We start from the raw sequence: 19982 nt of genomic DNA, 5'->3' as shown, positions 1-19982 counted from the left end.
TGAAGATCTTTTCCCATCCTGTAGGCTGTCGTTTTGTCTTGTTGACCGTGTCCTTTGCTTTACAGAAGCTTTTCAGTTTCAGGAGGTCCCATTTATTAATTGTTTCTCTCAGTGTCTGTGCTGCTGGGGTTATATTTAGGAAGTGGTCTCCTGTGCCAATGTGTTCAAGTGTACTTCCCACTTTCTCTTCTATAAGGTTCAGTGTGGCTGGCTTTATGTTGAGGTCTTTGATCGATTTGGACTTGAGTTTTGTGCATGGTGATAGATATGGGTCTATTTTCATTCTTCTACATGTTGATACCAGTTATGCCAGCACCACTTGTTAAATATGCTTTCTTTTTTCCTTTTGATATTTTTTTGCTTCTTTATCAAATATCAGGTGTTCGAAGATGTGTTGATTGATATCCGGGTCTTCTATTCGGTTCCATTGGTCCTTCTGTCTGTTCTTATGCCAACTTTTTGGATTCTTTACTGGTGTTGGGTGCCCACACCCACAGGGGCTCAGGGGTCACCATCATGGAGTTAGCCTGGTTCCCGCTCCTAAAAGGTCCCACAGCACCGAGCACAGCGATGGAAGGTCATTCACCAGCCCAGCCTGCTGGAGGCTTGGGCAGGAGGATTGCTGTGAGTTCCAGGTCAGTCCGTCTGTCCCTGTGTCCACCCCTCCCGCAGTGGGGCACTCTCATGGTTGCAGATGGGCTCGCCCAAGTGCAGCTACGTGGAGACTGGGGCTGCACAGGCCACGCAGCGTCCTTGGCCACTTGGTGACCCGTGTCTGCTAGGCTGTCACTCAGTGCCATCTGAGGGTGCTGGATTTGAACTCAGGTCCTCATGTTTCCTTAGCGAGTGCTCTCACTGGCTGAGCCCCCCTCCGCCCCTGGGACCCTTTCTTGAAGACAATTTCCCAAGTGATGATCCCTGATTCATGAATCCCAAACAGAGCAGAGTTGGGGTAGGGGTGGGGAGAAAGGGGCCAGAAATCCAACTCAGAAGTCCAGGAGCTGGAGCTACAGGGTTGCAACCATGCGGGCGCTGGAGCTGAAGCCAGGTCCTCTGCAGGAGCAGCCGGTGCTCTAACTGCTAAGCCATTCTCAACCCTCTATATCCCTGCCCCGGGCTCTGTTTTTTTTTTTTTTTTTTTTCTTCTTCTTAATTTGCCGTGTTGCCCAGGGTGACCTCCTGTGCCTGTATCTGGTTTGGTGACCACATATGTCCCTGTGGGAGAGGGGTCATATCACTGGGGCGCAGTGGTTAGCACACCCGCTGCCCCTGCAGAGGACCCAGGTTCGGTTCCCAGCACCCACATGGGCTCAGAACCACCTGTGACTCAAGTTCTGGGGACCTGACGCCCTCACGTAGACATGAATGCAGGTAAAACATCAGTGTACATAAAATAAAGGCAAATTCGTTTAAGAAAAGGTGCTGGGTGATGGTGGCACACACCTTTAATCCCAGTACTCGAGAGGCAGAGGCAGGCGGATCTCTGAACTCGAGGTTATCCTGATCTATGGAGTGAGTTCCAAGGCAGTCAGGGCCACACAGAGAAACCCTGTGGGGGAGCAGGGGAAGGAAGGAAAGAAAGGGGAGCCATGTATACACACAACAATAAAAGTGAGGTGCTGGAGAGATGGCTCAGCGGTTAAGAGCCCTGGTTGCTCTTCCAGAGGATCTGGGTTCACTTTCCAGCACCCACATGGCAGCTCACAACCATCACTCCAGTTCCAGGGCACCTGACACCCTCACACTACTGCACATAAAGAAAAATAATAAATAAAGTTGACCGGGTCTGATGGCGCATGTCTGTCACCCAGCGTTCGGGATGCCCAGGTTGAGCCACTGCACCTGTGAACTGCAAGGCTTACTTTGACCTCCCTGGGCCACCAGGAGCCCATTGTCTGGACTGTGAACACCTGAGGTAGGGTTGGGCCCGACAGAGAGTTTCGGGGAGTGATCTCCCCACACCCGCAGTCAGCTAGTAAATGGGGACTTTGACCCTCCGGCCCCTTATCTCAAGGCCGAGATCAGTGTCCCTGGCCAGGGACAACCCCACACCCCAGAGAGCACCTGGCTTTTGAGCTCTTGGTCTCTTTTACTAACATGCCAAACACAGTGATTGAGCCCTGACTGTGTAGTCGCGTCTCTCTGGAAGGAGAAAACACTTCCCAGGTCTGTGAGTTGAGTTAGTCCGTCCATGCTTAGGGAATTGGCTCCACTCCAGCCAGGCAGCATAGGTTGGTGCTTGATATACAGTAGGCAGACCTAATGCTTATACCTCACCTGGCAGTTAGCAGGGTGATGCTAATGCTGGGTCGACAGGGAAGTGCTCTATAATGTCTGGTATATACAGGCAATGCATATACATCAGTCCCAAGTAGAGAAGTAGGTGCTGTGCCAATGGTCTGGTATACAGCAGGCACAGCATCCACGCTTGGCATACGTTGAATATTGAAAAACACTCAGCTCATGTACTGTCTTTTTGTTTGTTTGTTTGTTTTTGTTTTTTTCTTTGACCAGGCTGGTCTCGAACTCATAGAGATCCGCCTGCCTCTGCCTCCCGAGTGCTGGGATTAAAGGCGTGCGCCACCACCACCCGGCTGTTTTTGTTTTTTTCGAGGCAGGGTTTCTCTGTACCTTTGAAGCCTGTTCCGGAACTAGCTAGTTTAGACCAGGCTGGCCTTGAACTCACAGAGATCCTCCTGCCTCCGCCTCCCGAGTGCTGGGATTAAAATTGTGCGCCACCACCGCCCATCCGGGTATGCATTTCTGACCCGCACACAGTAGGCCTGCTTAAGAGTGGGCAGGCGAAGCCGGGCGATGGTGGCGCACGCCTTTAATCCCAGCACTCGGGAGACAGAGGCAGGCGGATCTCTGTGAGTTCGAGACCAGCCTGGTCTACAGAGCTAGTTCCAGGACAGGCTCCAAAGCCACAGAGAAACCCTGTCTCGAAAAACCAAAAAAAAAAAAAAAAAAAAGAGTGGGCAGGCGAGCCAGGCCGGAGCATTTCCGCACATCCTCAGGCAGCGATGGCCGCGGCGGGCGCTCAAGCCGGTTTCGAACTTCGATCTCTGTTCCCGGCCCCGCGCTCGGGACAGGAGCCGAGCACGGCCGAGCCGCACCTCCCCGAGCCGAGAGGAGCCGAGCGCAGCCGAGCGTAGCCGAGTGAGGCCGAGCAGGGCCTTTCTAGAGGATCCTCGTAAAGCCCCTTCCCGAGAGGAACGGAGCTCGGGCTGGCCAGTCTTCCCCATTCCCACAATCCTCGGCGCTCGCGCCCAGCGGCCGAGTGCTCCGCTCCTTCCCACGTCGGCGCACCCGCACGCGCGCCTGCGCCGCACCGTCCAGACCCCGCCCCCGAGCGGCGAGGCCCCGCCCCCGGCCGGTTCTCCAGCCCCGTCCCTGCGGCGCGCGCGCAGCCGTGCGGCCCCTCCCATTGGCCGCGCCGCCTGCCCGTCGCGGGGCCCGTGGCAGCCTTCAGGTCGTCGGGCGCCGGCGCTCGGTGGCGGCGGCTGCGGGTGGCGGCGGTGGCGGCTGCGCTGCGCGGCGCGGACGGCGGACGCACCTCTGGGGCCGGGCCGGGCCTTGAGGGACGGGGACGAGGCAGGGCCGGGCCGGCGGCGGCCGGGGGACCGCGACGATGACTCTGGAGTCCATGATGGCGTGTTGCCTGAGCGACGAGGTGAAGGAGTCGAAGCGCATCAACGCGGAGATCGAGAAGCAACTGCGGCGGGACAAGCGCGATGCCCGGCGCGAGCTCAAGCTGCTGCTGCTCGGTGAGCCGCGTCCCCGTGCCGTGGGACCTCTGTCACGGGGGCCGGGTGGGCGACCGGGGCATCCGGGCCCTGCCGGGGGTCCCCGCGCGCGCAGGGCGCCCGCCGGGGTCTCAGTTTCGGGCGACCCTGCAGCGCCAGCAGCGCTAGGTGACAGCCCCACGCGACCACCCTCCCCCCCGTCGACCCCGGCCCGCTGCCCAAGGCCGGCCGGGCCACCCCGGGTGTCCCCGGAGCAACTGGTCAGCGCTGCCCCGCAGCGGTCAGCCCTTCCGGGATTGCTGCACCCTGTGCTGTGCAGGTGGCCTGGGCCTGCGGTGGCCAGTCTCCGCCGTGCCGTCCCCGGGGCTCAGCCTCTGCGACCCTTTGTGGCCAGCCTGCCTGTTGCTCAGACTTTAGATTCCTTCGGGGTCAGCCTCCTGCCTCTGATATCCGAGGAGGCAGGTTTCTGCATCTCCTGGCCACGTCGGTCCTCAGCACACTTGGGGACTTGCTTTCTCTCTCTCCTGAGAATTTTTGCAAGGCGCTGGCTGGCCTCTGGCCCTGCTGCACCGGTCTGCTCTCCCCTCTCCCCACATATCCTCAGGGTGAACGCTGTAGGCTGCCCTGCCCTCATGACACCCCTTGGGCTTCCAGATTCCCCAGGATAGTTCCCACTTGGTTGCACCCTCTTCTCTGCCTCCAAGGACTAGACACCCAAAAGTCCTGCTTTGCTCTAGGCTGGTTCTTTTCATGGCTACTCCCCTGCCTCCCTCCCTGTTCTGTAGATCTCTGAATTCCTCCACATTGGAGCTGGGTGCAGGAGAGTGGGTGGCTCTCCTTTGGGCTTCTGTTCACCCGAACCTGGTGGGTTGTCCCAACAGTCAGCCTTGCAGCCTCCCTGCCGGTCCCTCTAGGGTCCAGTCTTGTCCTCTCCTCACGCCGTCCACCCCAGAGAAGCTCAGTGAGTGTCTCCTGCTCACTGGGACACTGCTCACTCTTCGAGGCCCACCTGTTGCTGGGAGCCAGGGAGCCCAGGTCCAGCTGTTCCCTTGTTGTTACCCCAAATAAGAGCCCCAAATGAGGGCAAGGTGGCCTGGGCCCTATGGAGGTTTACAAAACAGACAGACTGGGGAGCCCCACCACCCCTCCCAGCTCCTTGGTGAGCCAAGCCTCAGTCTAGGAACTGAGGCCCAGGGCAAGAGGTGGCCTTGGAGAACCTGAGGAAGGGACTGTCTGGAGCCTTAGACTAGGAGGGTGGGAGCAATGGGACTGGCATTCTTACATGGGAGGCGACAGGTAGGGGCACTGTCTCCTGTTGCTGTGGCCTGTGTGCTCTAGGGTAGAGGAGCCTCAGTTACTTCCCCCAGCATGTTGGAATTCCCTCAAAGCTGCCTTCCAGGAAGGGAGGGGTAAGGAGAGGACAGGCCCAGGGCGAACAACAGTGGCTCCGTGGTAGCCATTTGGGGGTTATAGTGTGGCTCTAGCTAACCTCTGCAGAGGGTCAACTTTCTCTTGGGGACAGTAAGCTGCTTCATAAGGATGACATCAGGTGACCGAGCCCAGTGGTGTGTCATCCCAGCTCTGTCCTTTCCCCAGCGCTGGCCTTGAAGTCCCCTCAGATTCAGGGGTGCTCCCTGCTCCTGTGCTCTGGCCTGGCCGAACTGGCCGGCAGCTGAGGGGCTCCACGTTGACCTGCACGTGGTACAACCCCTCCATCCTACAAACTTGTTCTTGGTGTCCCCTGTGCCCTCACACCCTTTCCACAGAAGCGTCTGGGGGCTGCTGCACAGAGACGGAGTAGAAGAGGGACAGTGTTCTTGAGTAGGACACGCATGAGCATTTGGCATTGCTCAGTGCCTTGCTGGGAGGGCTTCCCAGAGGAGGTGGCCTTGACCTTGGCTCTGGGAGCTCAGAAAAGTGACCATCCTAACAGCCTTTGGTCCCAGCCATTGGAGGGGTTTCTGTGAGCAGGGCGGGGAGTCTGCTTTGGAACCTGCTCTACTCTCCTGCACGCATCGCGCTCATGACACTGTCCCTCATCCCACAACGGCTGTCTGCAGGGGGACCTGTGGCTCCAGAGCAGGCAGGATCCCCACCTCTGTACTGGATTCTGGCCTTATCCCCCAGGCTTGAAGCCGCCGCCCTCACACTGCCCGTGCACCTGTGGGGAATGGTCTGGGAATGGTTTGTTCGCTGGTGTGTCCTGTCACACCCTGCCGGCTCACATGTGGCCTGGGGAGATTGTTCAGCCAGGCAGAAAGGTTCAGCCCCGTGTCCCGTCTTGTCCTTGCGGTGGGCATCCTGGGTGCTGCAGAGTAGTGAGACGCACCCCTGTATATCACTCAGTGTCCCGGGCTAGAACCCCTGCTCAGTCACACATGGTGGTGTCTGGTGTAAAATAACAACTTGCAAAACTGACTGGTGACCAGAGCAAGTTCTCAGAAGTGAAGCCACACAGGGCTGACTGTGCACGCCTCCCATTGCCGGGTGCCACACTCCCGGCTTTTCCTGTGGCACTCCAGGTGGTTCTTGTGGTGACCAGTGATGCACACGGGACTAACCGGAGAGGCCCTTCTAGCAAGCAAGGCATCCATTTCCACTCATGTCACCACTGTTCTGAGGTCCCCATGGTCCTCAGACTGCTGAGCCTTGGGGCCTCTGCCTCCCTGTGTGACTCCAGGCTGGGACAGAGCAGTCTTGCCACTGGGGAGCCAGCCACCCAGAGGTCTCGCTTGGAAATCCCTGTCCCTGAGGCTGGGCAGGGCTGGGCCCAGCTTTCTAAATAAAGCAGGCGGTTGGCTCCCAGCTTCCTGTCCTGAGCCGCGGGCTGGGCGGCCAAAGGCCAGGGATCCGGCGGGGGTGGCCCAAGGGCTGGGCTGGCCTCTCGCCCTGGGAAGGAGGCCTCAGCTGGCTCCCTACTTGCTGCTTCTGTCCCAAGATCCTGGTGGCTTCAGGCCACTCCTCAGGAGGCCAGGATGTGCCGCCCCTCCCCCTGGGGTCCTTGAACTTATTCCCAGCAAGACACACAAGACACACTCCATCCCCTGCACCACACAGAGCAGATGTTGGGGCACAGGCCTGGGAGGTGAGGACACATCAGGAGTTCAGGGTCCTCTTAGGTTACATAGGGAGTTTGAGACTAGCCCGAGCTGCATGAGACCCTGTCTCCAGAAGAGGGGACAGGTTGTATCTCTAAGGTGTCCCCACTTTGTGATGAGACCTATCCTGAGTCAGAGGTGACCAGGGCAGTGGTGGCCCCCTCAGCCCTGTGCCAACAGTTCCCTAAGACGTCTGCAGCAGCCTGCGCTGCGGCCCGCTGCCTGTGGGAAGCACAGCTTGCCTCTCTACTCAGGCCACCTGCTCCAGCTAGGACCACAGCACTGATGGCCCTGCTGGGGACAGGCTGTGGCCCCGGGAGCATGGTGAATGCAGAACGAGGTAGCTCAGCCCTTGGACCAGTTGTTCACTCTGTCACCCGCTGACTGGTGTCTTCAGAGATTCTTTATGTCCCCAGGAGGACATTGTAGGGACAGCAGGCTGGGGATGTGTGCTGCTCTGCTGGAGACTTCTGGGTTCAGGTATAGCTGCCTCCCACAGTCACCAAGGCTCAGAGCAGAGTTGAGGTGTCTACAGGAGCTGGACTGCAATCTCTCTGGACCCCAGGCAGTGGTCTAGCATGGAGAAGGTCTAGTGTGTGCAGGGTGGGCTTCACTGTTCACTGTGTAGCCGTGTGTGCAGGTCTGTGCCTCAGTTTCCCTGGGGCTAGGCGGGTTGGGAGCTGAGGGGCACCGCATCCAGCTACTGCTGATCACAGCTGTTTGTCATTGTTCGGACTTTTTCCCTGTTTCCTTGGTTCCTCTATTAGAGACGATCTCCCCAACTTGGGTGGCAGGGTCACTGTACCTGACTGTTCCCTGTGGGGCACCCCAGTCCCTGCAGGGCACTGGATAGCAATTCCTGCTTCCACTCACTGTGCCCGGAGCTCCCCAGTGTGACGGCCACACATGTCTTCAACGTGCCTCTGGGATGGGGTCCAGGAGCAGCACGCTGTCCAGGTTACCACTGTTTCCATGCTGTGTCCTCTGCTTCGTACATGACACCCACACCCGTGGGCTTTGCTGTTCCTATGGAGTGGACCCCTTGGTCATTGGAACCAGCTATTCAGGGTGCACAGGGGACACCCTGGGCAGTCCCCCCTCTGGTCCTTCAAGCTGCCCCATGTGGGGGTGTGCCTTGGGTTGAGACCACGAGTTTTCTTTGGGTATCCTGGCCTCAGTTTCCTCATCTATCAAGTGGGAGCATTGTCCCTGGTGGTAGGAAGTGCTGTGGGATTCAGTATGAGGCAGCGTGGCACTTACTGCCGTGTCCCCTGCACAGTTGTGTGTCCTTAGCGACTGCCTGGGGACCCAGGTACACCCACAGCAGTGTCCCCAGGATCTGCGGTGCTCAGAGAGCCAAGCTGCTAGGTGTAGGTTTTGTCTGCATTCTGCACACCCAGGCTGGTGCACTGCTGGCCCCATACCCACCTCTGCAGGGGACTGAGCACCCCGGCTTCTGGGTCACCACAAGGTCCGAGGGTGGCTGTGTGACAGGATGTGGTCACTCTGGGGAACACCGTGCTGTTGCATCATGGCCATCCTCAGAGGCTCCACACGGTCAGCGGTGGGCCCCTGCCTTGGACCTGTCCACAGTTGACAGCTCTGAGCACAGGCCGTTCCAGTGTCGCTGTGGCTGCCAGGGACAGGGGCAGGGTCTGGACTTCCTGGTGTGTCCCCTCCCCTCAAATAACGTTGTCACATGAGGATGTGACAGCTGGCGAACTGGGCAGTCCAACTCTGCCCCTTTGCCAGAGTACTGAAGTTTGAGCCCACAGGGTGTCCTGAAGGGCCATGTGGTGGACACAGGGTCACTGGCTTGGCCCTGTTTGGAGACAGGAGGCTGATGGGCATCATGAGGTATTTGCAGGGAAGCCCTGGAGGGGCTGGGGACCCAGCCCTGCCTGTGCATTCTTTGTGCCTAGCCCACGTGAATAGGGTTTGACTTTCTGTCTCAGAGCCCAGGCTCTCCTCACACTCACTAAGTAGCTGGTAGTGACCTTGAATCTCTGTTCTTCCTGCTTCCACCTAGGAGGAACAAATGCTGGTGAGCTTGGTTTGTGGGTGCTGGGGATAGGACCTGGGGCCTCACGTGTGCCCAATAGGTACTCCACCACTCAGCTGTAGCCACAGCCCTGACCATTCTGTAGCCCAGGCTGGTTTCACGCTCCCAGCGCACAGTGCAGGTTTGCTGTTCCATGCATTCCCTCCAGAGGTGTAAAGCTGGGAGGCCATACCTTTAGACTCCCTGGGTGCGAGGCATGCCTTTGATCCAGCCACTAAAGAGGCCATTGCCGGCAGATCTGTGAGTTCTAGGCCAGCCTGGGCTACATAGTGAGACCCTGTCTGAGGAAAGGAAACCAAGTGAGGAAAGCCTTCCACCGTGTGGTGAAGACAGCTGCTGTCAGCAAGTGTCCACTGTGGTCGCCGGACCTGGTACTAGTGCCTGGGGACGTGTGGAGCCCCAGGGCAGGGGGTATGCCCAAGAGTGGTGCCTGTAGGTTGTGGGGGTGCTCAGTCTGGGCTGCTGTGCAGTAGAGAACCTGAGCCTTCACTATCGGCCACTGGTGTGGCCTATGACCCTCTGAGGCCATCGGTGCCCACACACTGGGGCCCATGGGAGACTTTGCCACCAGCCCAGAGATAAGATCCCAGCAGCGAGTTCAGAGACTGGTGCATGTGGCCCGCAACTATTGGTGGCAGGCGTCACCCTTCCAGCTGTGATTTTCACTACCCAGGGCACTGTCATGAGACAGGACAGGAACCAAGCCTTAAAGCCACAACATGCAGCTGTGTTCGGGCCTGTCATGCAGGGACCGTGTGACATCAGGCCACTTAACTGTTCTGTGACTCAGTTCCCTCAAGTAGGTCTCAGTGATAGGTCCCTGCTGAGCCTGTGGGCGGGACCTGAGCCTGTGGGTGCTGCTGTAGCTTGCATGGGGCTGCACTTCCTCACCTGACTCCAGGTTGACTCACTGGGTAACTGAGGGCCTCCATGGAGAGATGAAAAACATGTGGCTCCGCATGTTCCAGCATCACCCAGGATGTGAGGGGCATTCCTGCCTCCTCTTCCCACCTCAGTCTTTGGCGCCAACACCCAGCTGGCAGCCTCTGTGAGCTGACTCTGATGCTGAGACTGTGAACATATGTGAACAGTGTGCCAGGGGATGGGTACCACAGCCAGTGTCTGCATGCTCCAACCCCATTCTTCCACCCTTCCACCCATCCATCCCTTCATCCTTTATCTGTCTGTCCCTGCCTTACAGCATATTCTCCCTTTTCCTGCCTCTCCCACGGTAGAGGCTCAGTCCCTCCATCTCTTCTCTTCCCACTGGGGAGGTCTGAGTGGCCTGTTTGAACAGGTCTGGCTGTGGCCAGTCTTTCTGAGCTCTGCTGGGTGCACGCTGTGTGGTCTGCCAGCTGCAGTCCGTGTCCTGCTCTGTGGGTACCTTAGTCTTCAGATGGATACAGCAGACCTGGTGTCAACAAGGGCAGCAGGATGCCTGGGGACCCCCAGTATCAAACCACCCCAGCACGAGCCGGCTGAGGACCACAGGCTGTATGAATTCAATGGCTTTATCCTGGTGTTTTCTGGACGTGTGTAAAAAGTGCTGTTGTCTGTGGGCTCAGAGGTTGGAAGCAGAGATGAGCGGTGTCAGAACCCTCACTGACACCACATACAGCTTCCCCAGGGAAAGGCACCAACCGGGCATTCCTCTGCCCTTGCTTTGTGATCTGTTTGTCCAGGTCTCACACCTGCTGCTAGTCCTCAGGTGAACCTGACTCTGCCCTGGGCAGGAAGGCATGGGAGCTGACTCTGAGCTAGGGGGAGGGGTACCACCCCCAGTACTCCTTAATGCCACCCCCTGTCCATGACCATGGACACTGGCTGTTGTGTGTGGTCCCAAGTATGACTTGGGTCTGCTGCATGGGGGATCCTGAGCCTGTACCCCGCTCTTGGATGTGGGGTGACAGAACATGACAGTGGTGAAGCTGGCTCCCAGAGACATTGCCACTAGTGAAGCCACACAGCGGAGTGGCTCTGCCCGGGTACTGGCCCCAGCTGCGCCCTTGACCCTGGCACATGCTGTTACTTTGTAGCCAAGTCCACAGGGTGGGCTGAAGCTTGGACCCAGCCAGGCTTAGCTTGCTGCCCAGCAGCCTGAGTTCCTGCTGGATTTGGGTTTTTGTGGTGGCCCTCTTTTGTCTGGGCCCATCATTACAGTGGCCCTTTTCCACCCAGTATGGTGGCTTGTCATCTTTTGGCAGCTGCCTGCTTGCATGTGGCCTCCTTGGGCAATGTGTTAGGCCAAGCTCAGTGGGCCCAGGGCAGGACACTGGGACCTGCTGGTTGCTGGCAAGGGCACAGTGATGAAGGCGATGGGACACCCCTGTGTTTCTGTGGGCCTGAGTCCTAAGAGCAGAAAAAGTTGTAATTTTTTCACATGTGTGCAGTACCTGTGGTGGACACAAGAGGGAGACAGATCCCAAGAGCTGGGGGTAGAGCTGAGTGTGGTGGGTGTTGGAAACCCAACTCAGGTCCTCCACAAGAACAGCAAGTTGTCTGTTGAGCCTTGGGTTTTTTGCTTTTTTGGGGGGGTGGATTTCAAGACAGGGTTTCTCTGTGTAGCCCTGGCTATCCTGAAACTCACACTGTAGACCAGGCTGGCCTCGAACTGACAGAGATCCTCCTGCCTCTGCCTCCCAAGTGCTGGGATTAAAGGCGTGCGCCACCACCCAGCCAAGCCTTGGGACTTAATGTTTAGAATCTGCAACTCCAGAAGGGACAGAGTCTAAGGGGTTCCATGTCGTGGGAATACTCTGTCTTCCACATGGTCCCTCGCAGCTTGCCCCCTTGCTTTCCCTCTGTTGAAGACTGTCACTGGCTCAGTTTGTGGTAGGGACTTCATGCAGCCAGCCTGGGCTGCGCTGCAGTTTTCCCTGCCCAAAAGCAGGAGTCCACATATCCGTGTGCGTGTGTGTGCGCATGTGTGACAGCCTGGGAGTCTCTGCAGGGAATGCATGAACAAGTGGGCATTCACTGTGTTCCTGGAGAGCTCTAGAGGGACCGGTGCCAGCTGAGGTCGTGATGCTGTCCAGACTGGCCTGGAACTCAGAGACCTTCTGTCTCTGCCTCCTGACCGCTGGACTTAAAGGTGTGCGCCACCACCTCCCAAGTCCCTGATATGCTCTTGTGATCCTTTGATTAAACCCAGTGTACTCGACAGCATCTGTGCCCTGGATGTGAGTGTCTTTCTCCCGTCATGTCCATCATTCGCTGTGGGCGGGGCAGGGCCTTTCCACTGAGCCATTTGCCCTGCACTGTTCCTGCCTGGGTGAGAGCTCTCACACAGCTGCTGATGTACCTTCCTGAGGCCTTCCTGATGCCGTGACCCTTTAAACACAGTCCTCATGCTGTGAGGACCCCAATCAGAAGATTACTTTGTTGCCATTTCATAATTTTGCTACTGTCATTGATCATAATGTAAATATCTGTGTTTTCTGTTCGTCTTAGGTGACCCCTGTAAAAGGGCCGTTTGACCCTTAAAAGGGTCGTGGCCCACAGGTTGAGAACCATTGGGCTGTGGGTTCACAGTAGTTTTTTGTATGTATTTAGTGTTAGGGGTGAAGCTCAGGACCTCACACAGGCCCACTCCAACACCAGCCCCTCACTGGGGGATTCTAGGCGCGGCTCCACCATGACCACGCCCCCAGCCCTCACTGGGAGGTTCTATGGGAGCTCTGTGAGCCACAGCCCTATGCCTATTTTACACCTCTAATTTACTTGGCATGGGTGTGAGCTTCACTGCATATGTGTCCCCACAGGCGCACGTGTGCATATGAATGTGGAGGCCAGAGGGTAATGCCAAGTGTCTTCCTCCATCACTCCTGTACTTCACCGAGCCAGCCCCACTTGAGCTCAGGCTAGTTTACCAGGGACACCTGCACTCCAAGCACTGAGGTTACAGGTGGATGGAACACCCTCACCTCCAGGCGTCTCGTGGGTTTGGGTACCCGGTGTTGGTCCTCGTGCTGACACAGCTTCATTGTACCAGCACAGCTCTCTGCCTCCTGTTATCTTTCCCTTTAGCTTCCTTCCCATCCAGGACCTAATGCATGTGTCTGCCATGACCTTTGCATGCACGCTCATACGTGTGCTGGCGCAGCTGTGCATACAGGTGTGAGTGTGTAAACATACACGTACACCATACATGCCAAAGAGTTGATAATATCCTGTCCTTCACACAGTGCGGCCCTGGCTGGCCTGGAGAGGGTGTTGTTGATTTTGGGGGGTTGAGCTCTAGATGAAGTATCTGAGGAGCGATCGTGTCTGCAGACACCCCTACCAGAGGGCCGGGACAGCTGCAGCACAAGTCCCTAACATTTGGGACCAGCATATGCGGTCTAGAGAGAACAGCTTCAGAGCAGCGGGCAGGGAGCCACTGCCCACTCTGCAGCTGCACAGCAGCTGTCCCCAGGGCCTCTGCCTGAGGCCAGCAGCCTTCTTGAGGCCAGCCCTGGGCGTTTCCTGCAGGGGCCAAGCGTCCAGCACACCTTCAGGTGTAGGAGGTATGGGTGGGGTCCATGCTGAGAGCAGGGTTGTGGTGACCAAGTGAGCACCCCCGGTGCTGACCATGTGTGAGCCTTGCTCGTTGGCTGCAGGGGGTCAGTGGGGATTAACCCTGACCTCGGGGGGGCTGGTGGGGGCTGGTGGGGGCTGGTGGGGGCTGGTGGTGAGGCCCCAGGTGCCGCTGGGTCTTAGGCCATGGAAGGGCCCGGGCATGAGCAGCTGGTGACAGGCATCCTGTGCTCCTGAGGGAGTGCCTGGTGCTCTCAGGTGGGAGCATGACCCCTTGGGATTGGGAGAACATCTGGAGGGCAAGTGGGCGGGGCTTGGAACTCGCGAGCATGCAGTGAGGAATGCCATCTGCAGGCACTGGGGAGAGCGGGAAGAGCACCTTCATCAAGCAGATGCGTATCATTCACGGGGCCGGCTACTCGGAGGAGGACAAGCGTGGCTTCACCAAACTGGTGTACCAGAACATCTTCACCGCCATGCAGGCCATGGTGCGCGCCATGGAGACGCTCAAGATCCTCTACAAGTACGAGCAGAACAAGGTGAGGGCGGGGCCTGGAGGGGCGGGGCCTGGAGGGGCAGGGCCTAGGAAATGGGGGCTGGTCAGGCTGTCATCCCACCTACCTGACTACCTGGCCACCGATGCCCTCTGGACTCCCCCCCCCCATTCAGGGTTTCTCTGTATCCCTGGCTGTCCTGGAACTTACTCTGTAGACCAGACTGGCCACAAACTCAGAGATCCACCTGTTTGCCTCCTGAGTACCAGAAAGTGTGAGCCACCGCCCGGCTTATTTTGTCTTGAAATTGGGTGGAGCCTGTTGGGTCTGAAGTTACACTGAGCCAGGCCCCCAACCCTGGTGCTTTAGAAACAAGGTCTTCCTTAGTAGTTCAGTCGGTCTGCAGCTTGCCATCCCTCTGCCTCTGCCCTTTGCCAGGTATTGTCGGAAGAACCTCGAGTCAGATCATGGGGACCTGCAGAGCCCCTGGCGTCTAGTTAGGGTCCTGTGGCTCTGGATATGTGGGGGCACCTTGGGTCTCAGCCTGCCTGATGCCGGTGTCTCTACAGCCTCTTGACTATGGTTGTCCAGGCTCTCTAGGGCAGGGAGGGCACCGTAGCCCAGTGCTGTGGGTGAGCTCTCCTTTCTGGCTCTTTCCACAAACAAGGCAATGGGGGCAGGTTCTGGAAGCTTCCCTACCCTACCCGAAGGTCAGGGCAGTCACTGTCATGGTTTGGGATTCCTCCCACTTAAGGACAGGCAGATGGGCAGATGCTTCCCCCCCAGGATTGAGTGAGGCCCAGGCAGCCTGGTAGGTGCTATGTGATCAGTGTAGAGCCAGCTTGGGAAGAGTATGATTCACACACAGTCAGGCCCTTGGGTGCTGGTGTTGTGTGATTCACTGGCTCCTTTGGCCTGGGGCTGTGGAAGGGGCCACCTCTTAGTAGCTCACAAAGAAGGGTGCAGCCCCAGTCTGAAGTTCCCTTTCTGGACTTCCCAGGAGCAGGTTCAGGGTATACTCATCTGCCATTCTAGAGTGCCAGGATGAGTTCAAGGTCAGCCTGGATCACGTGACCTTGTTTCAGAAAACAAAGACCTGCAGAAAGGGAAACGCAGATTCACCCTCGACTCCCCCAGTCCTTGCCTCCACCCACACAGTGGATCACAGCTTAGTTGGCATGGCCAGGAAACACGGGTTATGAGGCGCTTGCCTCGGTTGCTGCTGGGTTTGCTGGGTCTGTTGCCTCCAGGAGGCCTAAGCCTTGTGAACCCTAGCTGCGGCTCCCCTAACTGCTCTGCCAACTCTGCAGGCTCCCTGCTTGGCCAGGGCCCCCCAGAGTTCATGGCCTGCCCTCCCTCCGTCAGGCCAATGCACTCCTGATCCGGGAGGTGGATGTAGAGAAAGTCACCACCTTCGAGCACCAGTACGTGAATGCCATCAAGACACTGTGGAGTGACCCTGGCGTCCAGGAGTGTTACGATCGCAGGCGGGAGTTCCAGCTGTCCGACTCGGCTAAGTAGTGAGTGGGGCTGGCATGCATGGCTAACGCAAGGCCCCAGGGGCCATAGGATGGGGGTGGCTCATGTGGCCTGTCCGTAGCCTCATTGCCCACAGGGTTGGCCAGCTCTCTGCACCGCCGTCCAGATCTGTGGGAGCACACAGTTTAAGGCTGGCCCAACCCCCACTGACCCTCCTCACGCTCAGGCCTCTCAGCAGGCCCAGCAGGCCACCCTCCTTGCAGCCTCTCCCCAGTCCCCATAGCTTCTCTGGGAGGAGGCTCGGCCCTGGCTGACTGAGCATGTTTAGGGGCTGTCGCAGCTCAGGAGAGTCACACGGGTTCCCAGGTCAGCAGTGCGTGTCACCAGCGGCTGTCCCTGACTGGCTTGCCTGTTCTAAGCCCACAACCACTCTGACCCTGAGTTGAGCTTTATGAGGTGTCCCCTGTGCTGTGGGCCCCGTTCCATCTGTCCTGGGGTCATTTTCTGTTTGGGACACTTGTGTCCCTAGACCCATGTCCGCTGGCCCCTCCAGTCCCCAGTTTGTGCCACACAGTACCAAGTCCCTGTCTCTTGTGGGTATGGGATCTGTGCCACTGTCCGCAGCAGCTCCTGAGCACATACCCCTCCACTGCAGCTACTTGACGGATGTGGACCGCATCGCCACTGTGGGCTACCTGCCCACCCAACAGGATGTGCTGCGGGTGCGCGTGCCCACCACGGGCATCATCGAGTACCCGTTCGACCTGGAAAACATCATCTTCAGGTGACAGCCAGGGTGCCGTGAGGCGTATGGGCTGGCGGGCGTATAAGAAGGCCCTGAGGCAGCCCCTGCTTGGAGAGCCTGGCAGGACCCCTCCCTGGGACCCCAGTGAGCCTGTGCACCCACAGACTCAGGAGGGCCACCGTCAGCAGGGTTCACAACGAGGTCAGGATGGGTTAGGTGGCAGTTGGCCCAGTCATCTCCCTTGACCTGCAGGCATGTTGTGCCATCTCTGCCTCTCCTGCCTTTTGTACAACCCCCGACGGTGCCATGACATCAGGGCAGAGATGTGTTCCCGTCTAAGGCCTTCCCAGTGCATGAGTACACCATGTCCTTCCTTCCCTGTGGCGGCCCCTCCTAGGCACATGCCCCTGCAGCCAGGTGTCCATCTTAGACTGCCACGGCCACTCCAATGGGGACTGCATGGCCAGGTGTGGCCAGATGGGTAACCCTGTGTTTCCCATACCACCAGCAGGTAAAGTCCATGGGGTAGAGGCTGTCACCCTCCTTGAGTTAGGCCAGAGCCACCAGCACAAATGCAGGGAAAGGATGTCCGCCCAGCTTGTGAGGGCTATGTGGTTCTGAGCCATATAGAGGGGATTCAGGTCCAAAAGTTACCCAGGTTCTGGGTAAAAACTGCCCCATCCGTGTAAGGGACTTGAACATCTACAAGGACGCCTGCCTGGTCGTCCTTCAGGAACGGGCGTGGGCTGCAGGCAGCACTCAGGAGCTGAGTTGTCATGTGGTCTCCCTTTAGGATGGTGGACGTGGGCGGGCAGAGGTCAGAACGCAGGAAGTGGATCCATTGCTTCGAGAACGTGACGTCCATCATGTTCTTGGTGGCCCTGAGCGAGTATGACCAGGTCCTGGTGGAGTCAGACAACGAGGTGACACTGGGGACACTCCTGGGGGCCAGGAGGGGCCAGGTACGGGTAGCTTGCTCACCGTGTGTGCGGCCCACAGAACCGCATGGAAGAGAGCAAGGCGCTGTTCCGTACCATCATCACTTACCCCTGGTTCCAGAACTCGTCCGTCATCCTCTTCCTCAACAAGAAGGACCTTCTAGAAGACAAGATCCTGCACTCACACCTGGTTGACTACTTCCCCGAGTTCGACGGTGAGCACTGCCCCATGTCCCCACTGTCCCCCCAAGGCCTGGCTGCCACTGACCTCAGCCCTTGCTCATTTCCCTGCAGGGCCGCAGCGGGACGCACAAGCCGCACGTGAGTTCATCCTGAAGATGTTTGTGGACCTGAACCCCGACAGCGACAAGATCATCTACTCACACTTCACCTGCGCCACCGACACCGAGAACATCCGCTTCGTGTTTGCCGCCGTGAAGGACACCATCCTGCAGCTGAACCTGAAGGAGTACAACCTGGTGTGACCAGGGCGTGGCCACCACCAGGGCCAGCTCCCTCCGCATCCCGTGACCCAAACCACGGGCCAGGGCGCACCGGGGCTGGGGTCTCTTTTCCCTCTCACTTCCTGTCCCTGTCACCGATCTTCCAGGGCAGGGGTAGCCTCTTTCTGGCCTTGACTCCTTGTGGCTTGAGTTTTTTTTTTTCCCCTAGGGAGAGAGAGAGAGAGAGAGAGAGAGAGAGAGAGAGAGAGAGAGAGAGAGAGAGAGAGAGAGAGAAACACATGATGAGCAGCAGTGGGCCCTCCCAAAGAGTCCCCTACGGCTACAAGGTGATCAAGGTCAGGGACACTGCAGCCCAAGCCCATGGTCCTGAGTTCGAGTCCTCCAGGAAGGCTGGAGGTTTGGGGACCACAGAGTCTCCCTTTTCTAAGTTATTGATATCCCATGTATACTCACAACCTGCACCATCTGCTCCCCAGACTCCAAGAAGTGGGGGTGGGCGGCCCCCGTGCCCACCCTGGGAAGTGCCTAACCGTTTTTTGTTTTGTTTTTATTTTTGAAGAAAAGAGAAATTCTCTCCTGCACTCTGTCTTGGCAGGGCGGGTGACACACTGCAGGTCCCCTGCTCTGAGTGGCCGTCACTTCTGTGTGTCCCCCTGCCTCAGACAGGGCCAGGCCTGCTGCAGAGCCTTCAGGGACATTGAGTCCCTGAGATCTGCTTCCCAATGGCCTGGCCAGCAAAGATCCTGGGGACCCCAAGGGGCTGTGTGTAGCTGGGCAGTGGAGGCGCTGGGCAGCTGGAGGTGCCTCCTGTGTGGCTCCGTGACAGCGGGTGCACAGGGGCCTCTTCCGAATATTCTCAGGTCCGTCCCCACACATGGGCAGTGGCCTCGCCCCATGCCTTGGTCCCTGGCCCCAGTCACTGCACCATGCCCGGTGCTTCCCAAGCCCAAGGGCCAGCATCCAGGAGGTGGTGGCCATGACCAGAGAGGACACAGGCGGCCCCCTGTTGCTCATATACACTACAATGTCTGTCTGTCCAATTTCTTTACTTTTGCACGTGCATTCTGGGCTTGGATATCTGGCCATGCCTTTGTCCTGCCTGCCATGCTGGACTCCAGGCCCCAGAGTGTCCACGCAGACACACGCCAATCTGGGCAGTTGTCCACAATTGCTGTTCCAGGCAGAAGGGAACAAGGGACCAGTGGACCCGGCAGAGCCCCAGGATATGGACAGGTGGCTGTGACAAGCACCCACATTCCTGGCCCCCAGCCCGTGGACTCCCCACCTTCTCACGCTGGGCTCCCCTCCTGCCTCCAGCTGAGGGCCCAGTCTTGTGCCATCCCAACCACAACAGGGCTGTGTGGATGGCAGGGTCGTCCTGGCCACATAGCCCTTGGGAGGGCCCGGTCCCCAAAGAGTAGGGCGTCTGCTGCACAACGGGACCCGCTGCACAGCAGAAGAGGACTTGGGACTGTACAGGTGTGTGAGGGCTGGGCCTCCCCAAGCAGCAAAGTGTTAGCCCTTCTCAGTGTGCCAAGTACGCCAGGGCCTTGGGGCTGTGCTACACAGGTCAGGATGGGGACCCAGCCTCCCCACATTCAACCTGGCCCTTGCCAAGGGACCCCGACTGCAGGGGACATGCTGACTTCTCTGTGTCTGCCCTGACGCGCTGGGAGTGGCTGCTGCGCCCTTGTATATTACTGCACAGCCCCGATTAGGAGAGCACTCAGAACACTGTTTACCCTCGTCCCTTGCGAAGCATGTTCCTCGTGAGTTGGGGGAGACTTGGGCACTCAGCTCGGCACCAGGCTCCTGCAGGCCCTTGGCCACCAGGGCTGGACGCCAGGGTGCCAGCAGCGGATCGGGGCCTTGACCCCATAACCCAGAAGGTCTCGCAGAAGTCACCTTTTCATATCTTTCTCTTGGATTCTGTTTTAAAGCGGAATAAATTTTGTTCCTAAGCTCTGGCTCCTTCGGGGTTATTGTTAAAGGTAGGGGCTGGGGGCGGGGCAAGCCCATCCAGAAGGCACCTGTGGGTGTCACCCAGTGTCTTACCTCCGCCATGAGGTGCGTCATTTACATGGAGACTGAGCAGGAACAGAGAAGGGACCTGATGATCCGCTGCCGGGACCTCGCCAGGGAGGAAGGTCCACCAGGTCTCTGCTGCAGGATGCTGGGCAAGCAATTGAGAGGGTTTCCTGTGTGACAGCCCTGGCTGTCCTGGAACTTGCTGGGTAGACCAGGCTGGCCTTGAACTCACGGAGATACCTTTGCCTCCCAAGTGCTGGGATTGAAGGTGTGTGCTGTCACCATTTCTTAAGAAAAAGAAAAGAAAATGCCTTTGGGAGATGGCTGAGTGAGTAGGGTGCTTGCCACCCAAACAGGAGGATCTGAGTTCAATCCTGCCATGCTGGGCTGGGCGTGGTGGGGTGCGTCTGGGG

At 58.1% G+C, this 19982-nt stretch overlaps 1 protein-coding gene across 1 annotated transcript; it reads left to right on the top strand.

Annotated features, from left to right (window-relative positions):
- Positions 1 to 3387: 3387 nt before the first annotated feature.
- On the top strand, positions 3388 to 17814 carry LOC130876087 (guanine nucleotide-binding protein subunit alpha-11). The gene is made up of 7 exons (XM_057772516.1): positions 3388 to 3767; positions 13776 to 13960; positions 15281 to 15435; positions 16050 to 16178; positions 16933 to 17062; positions 17139 to 17292; positions 17372 to 17814. Exons 1-7 carry the CDS (start codon positions 3632 to 3634, stop codon positions 17560 to 17562), a joined length of 1080 nt encoding a protein of 359 aa, XP_057628499.1. The 5' UTR covers positions 3388 to 3631; the 3' UTR covers positions 17563 to 17814.
- The last annotated feature ends 2168 nt before the right edge of the window (positions 17815 to 19982 follow it).

Source organism: Chionomys nivalis, chromosome 6 (genome assembly GCF_950005125.1).
Source record: "Chionomys nivalis chromosome 6, mChiNiv1.1, whole genome shotgun sequence".
Taxonomy (NCBI): domain Eukaryota; kingdom Metazoa; phylum Chordata; class Mammalia; order Rodentia; family Cricetidae; genus Chionomys; species Chionomys nivalis.
The sequence above is the reverse complement of the archived record's forward strand: the minus strand, read 5'-3'. Positions and strand labels throughout refer to the sequence as shown.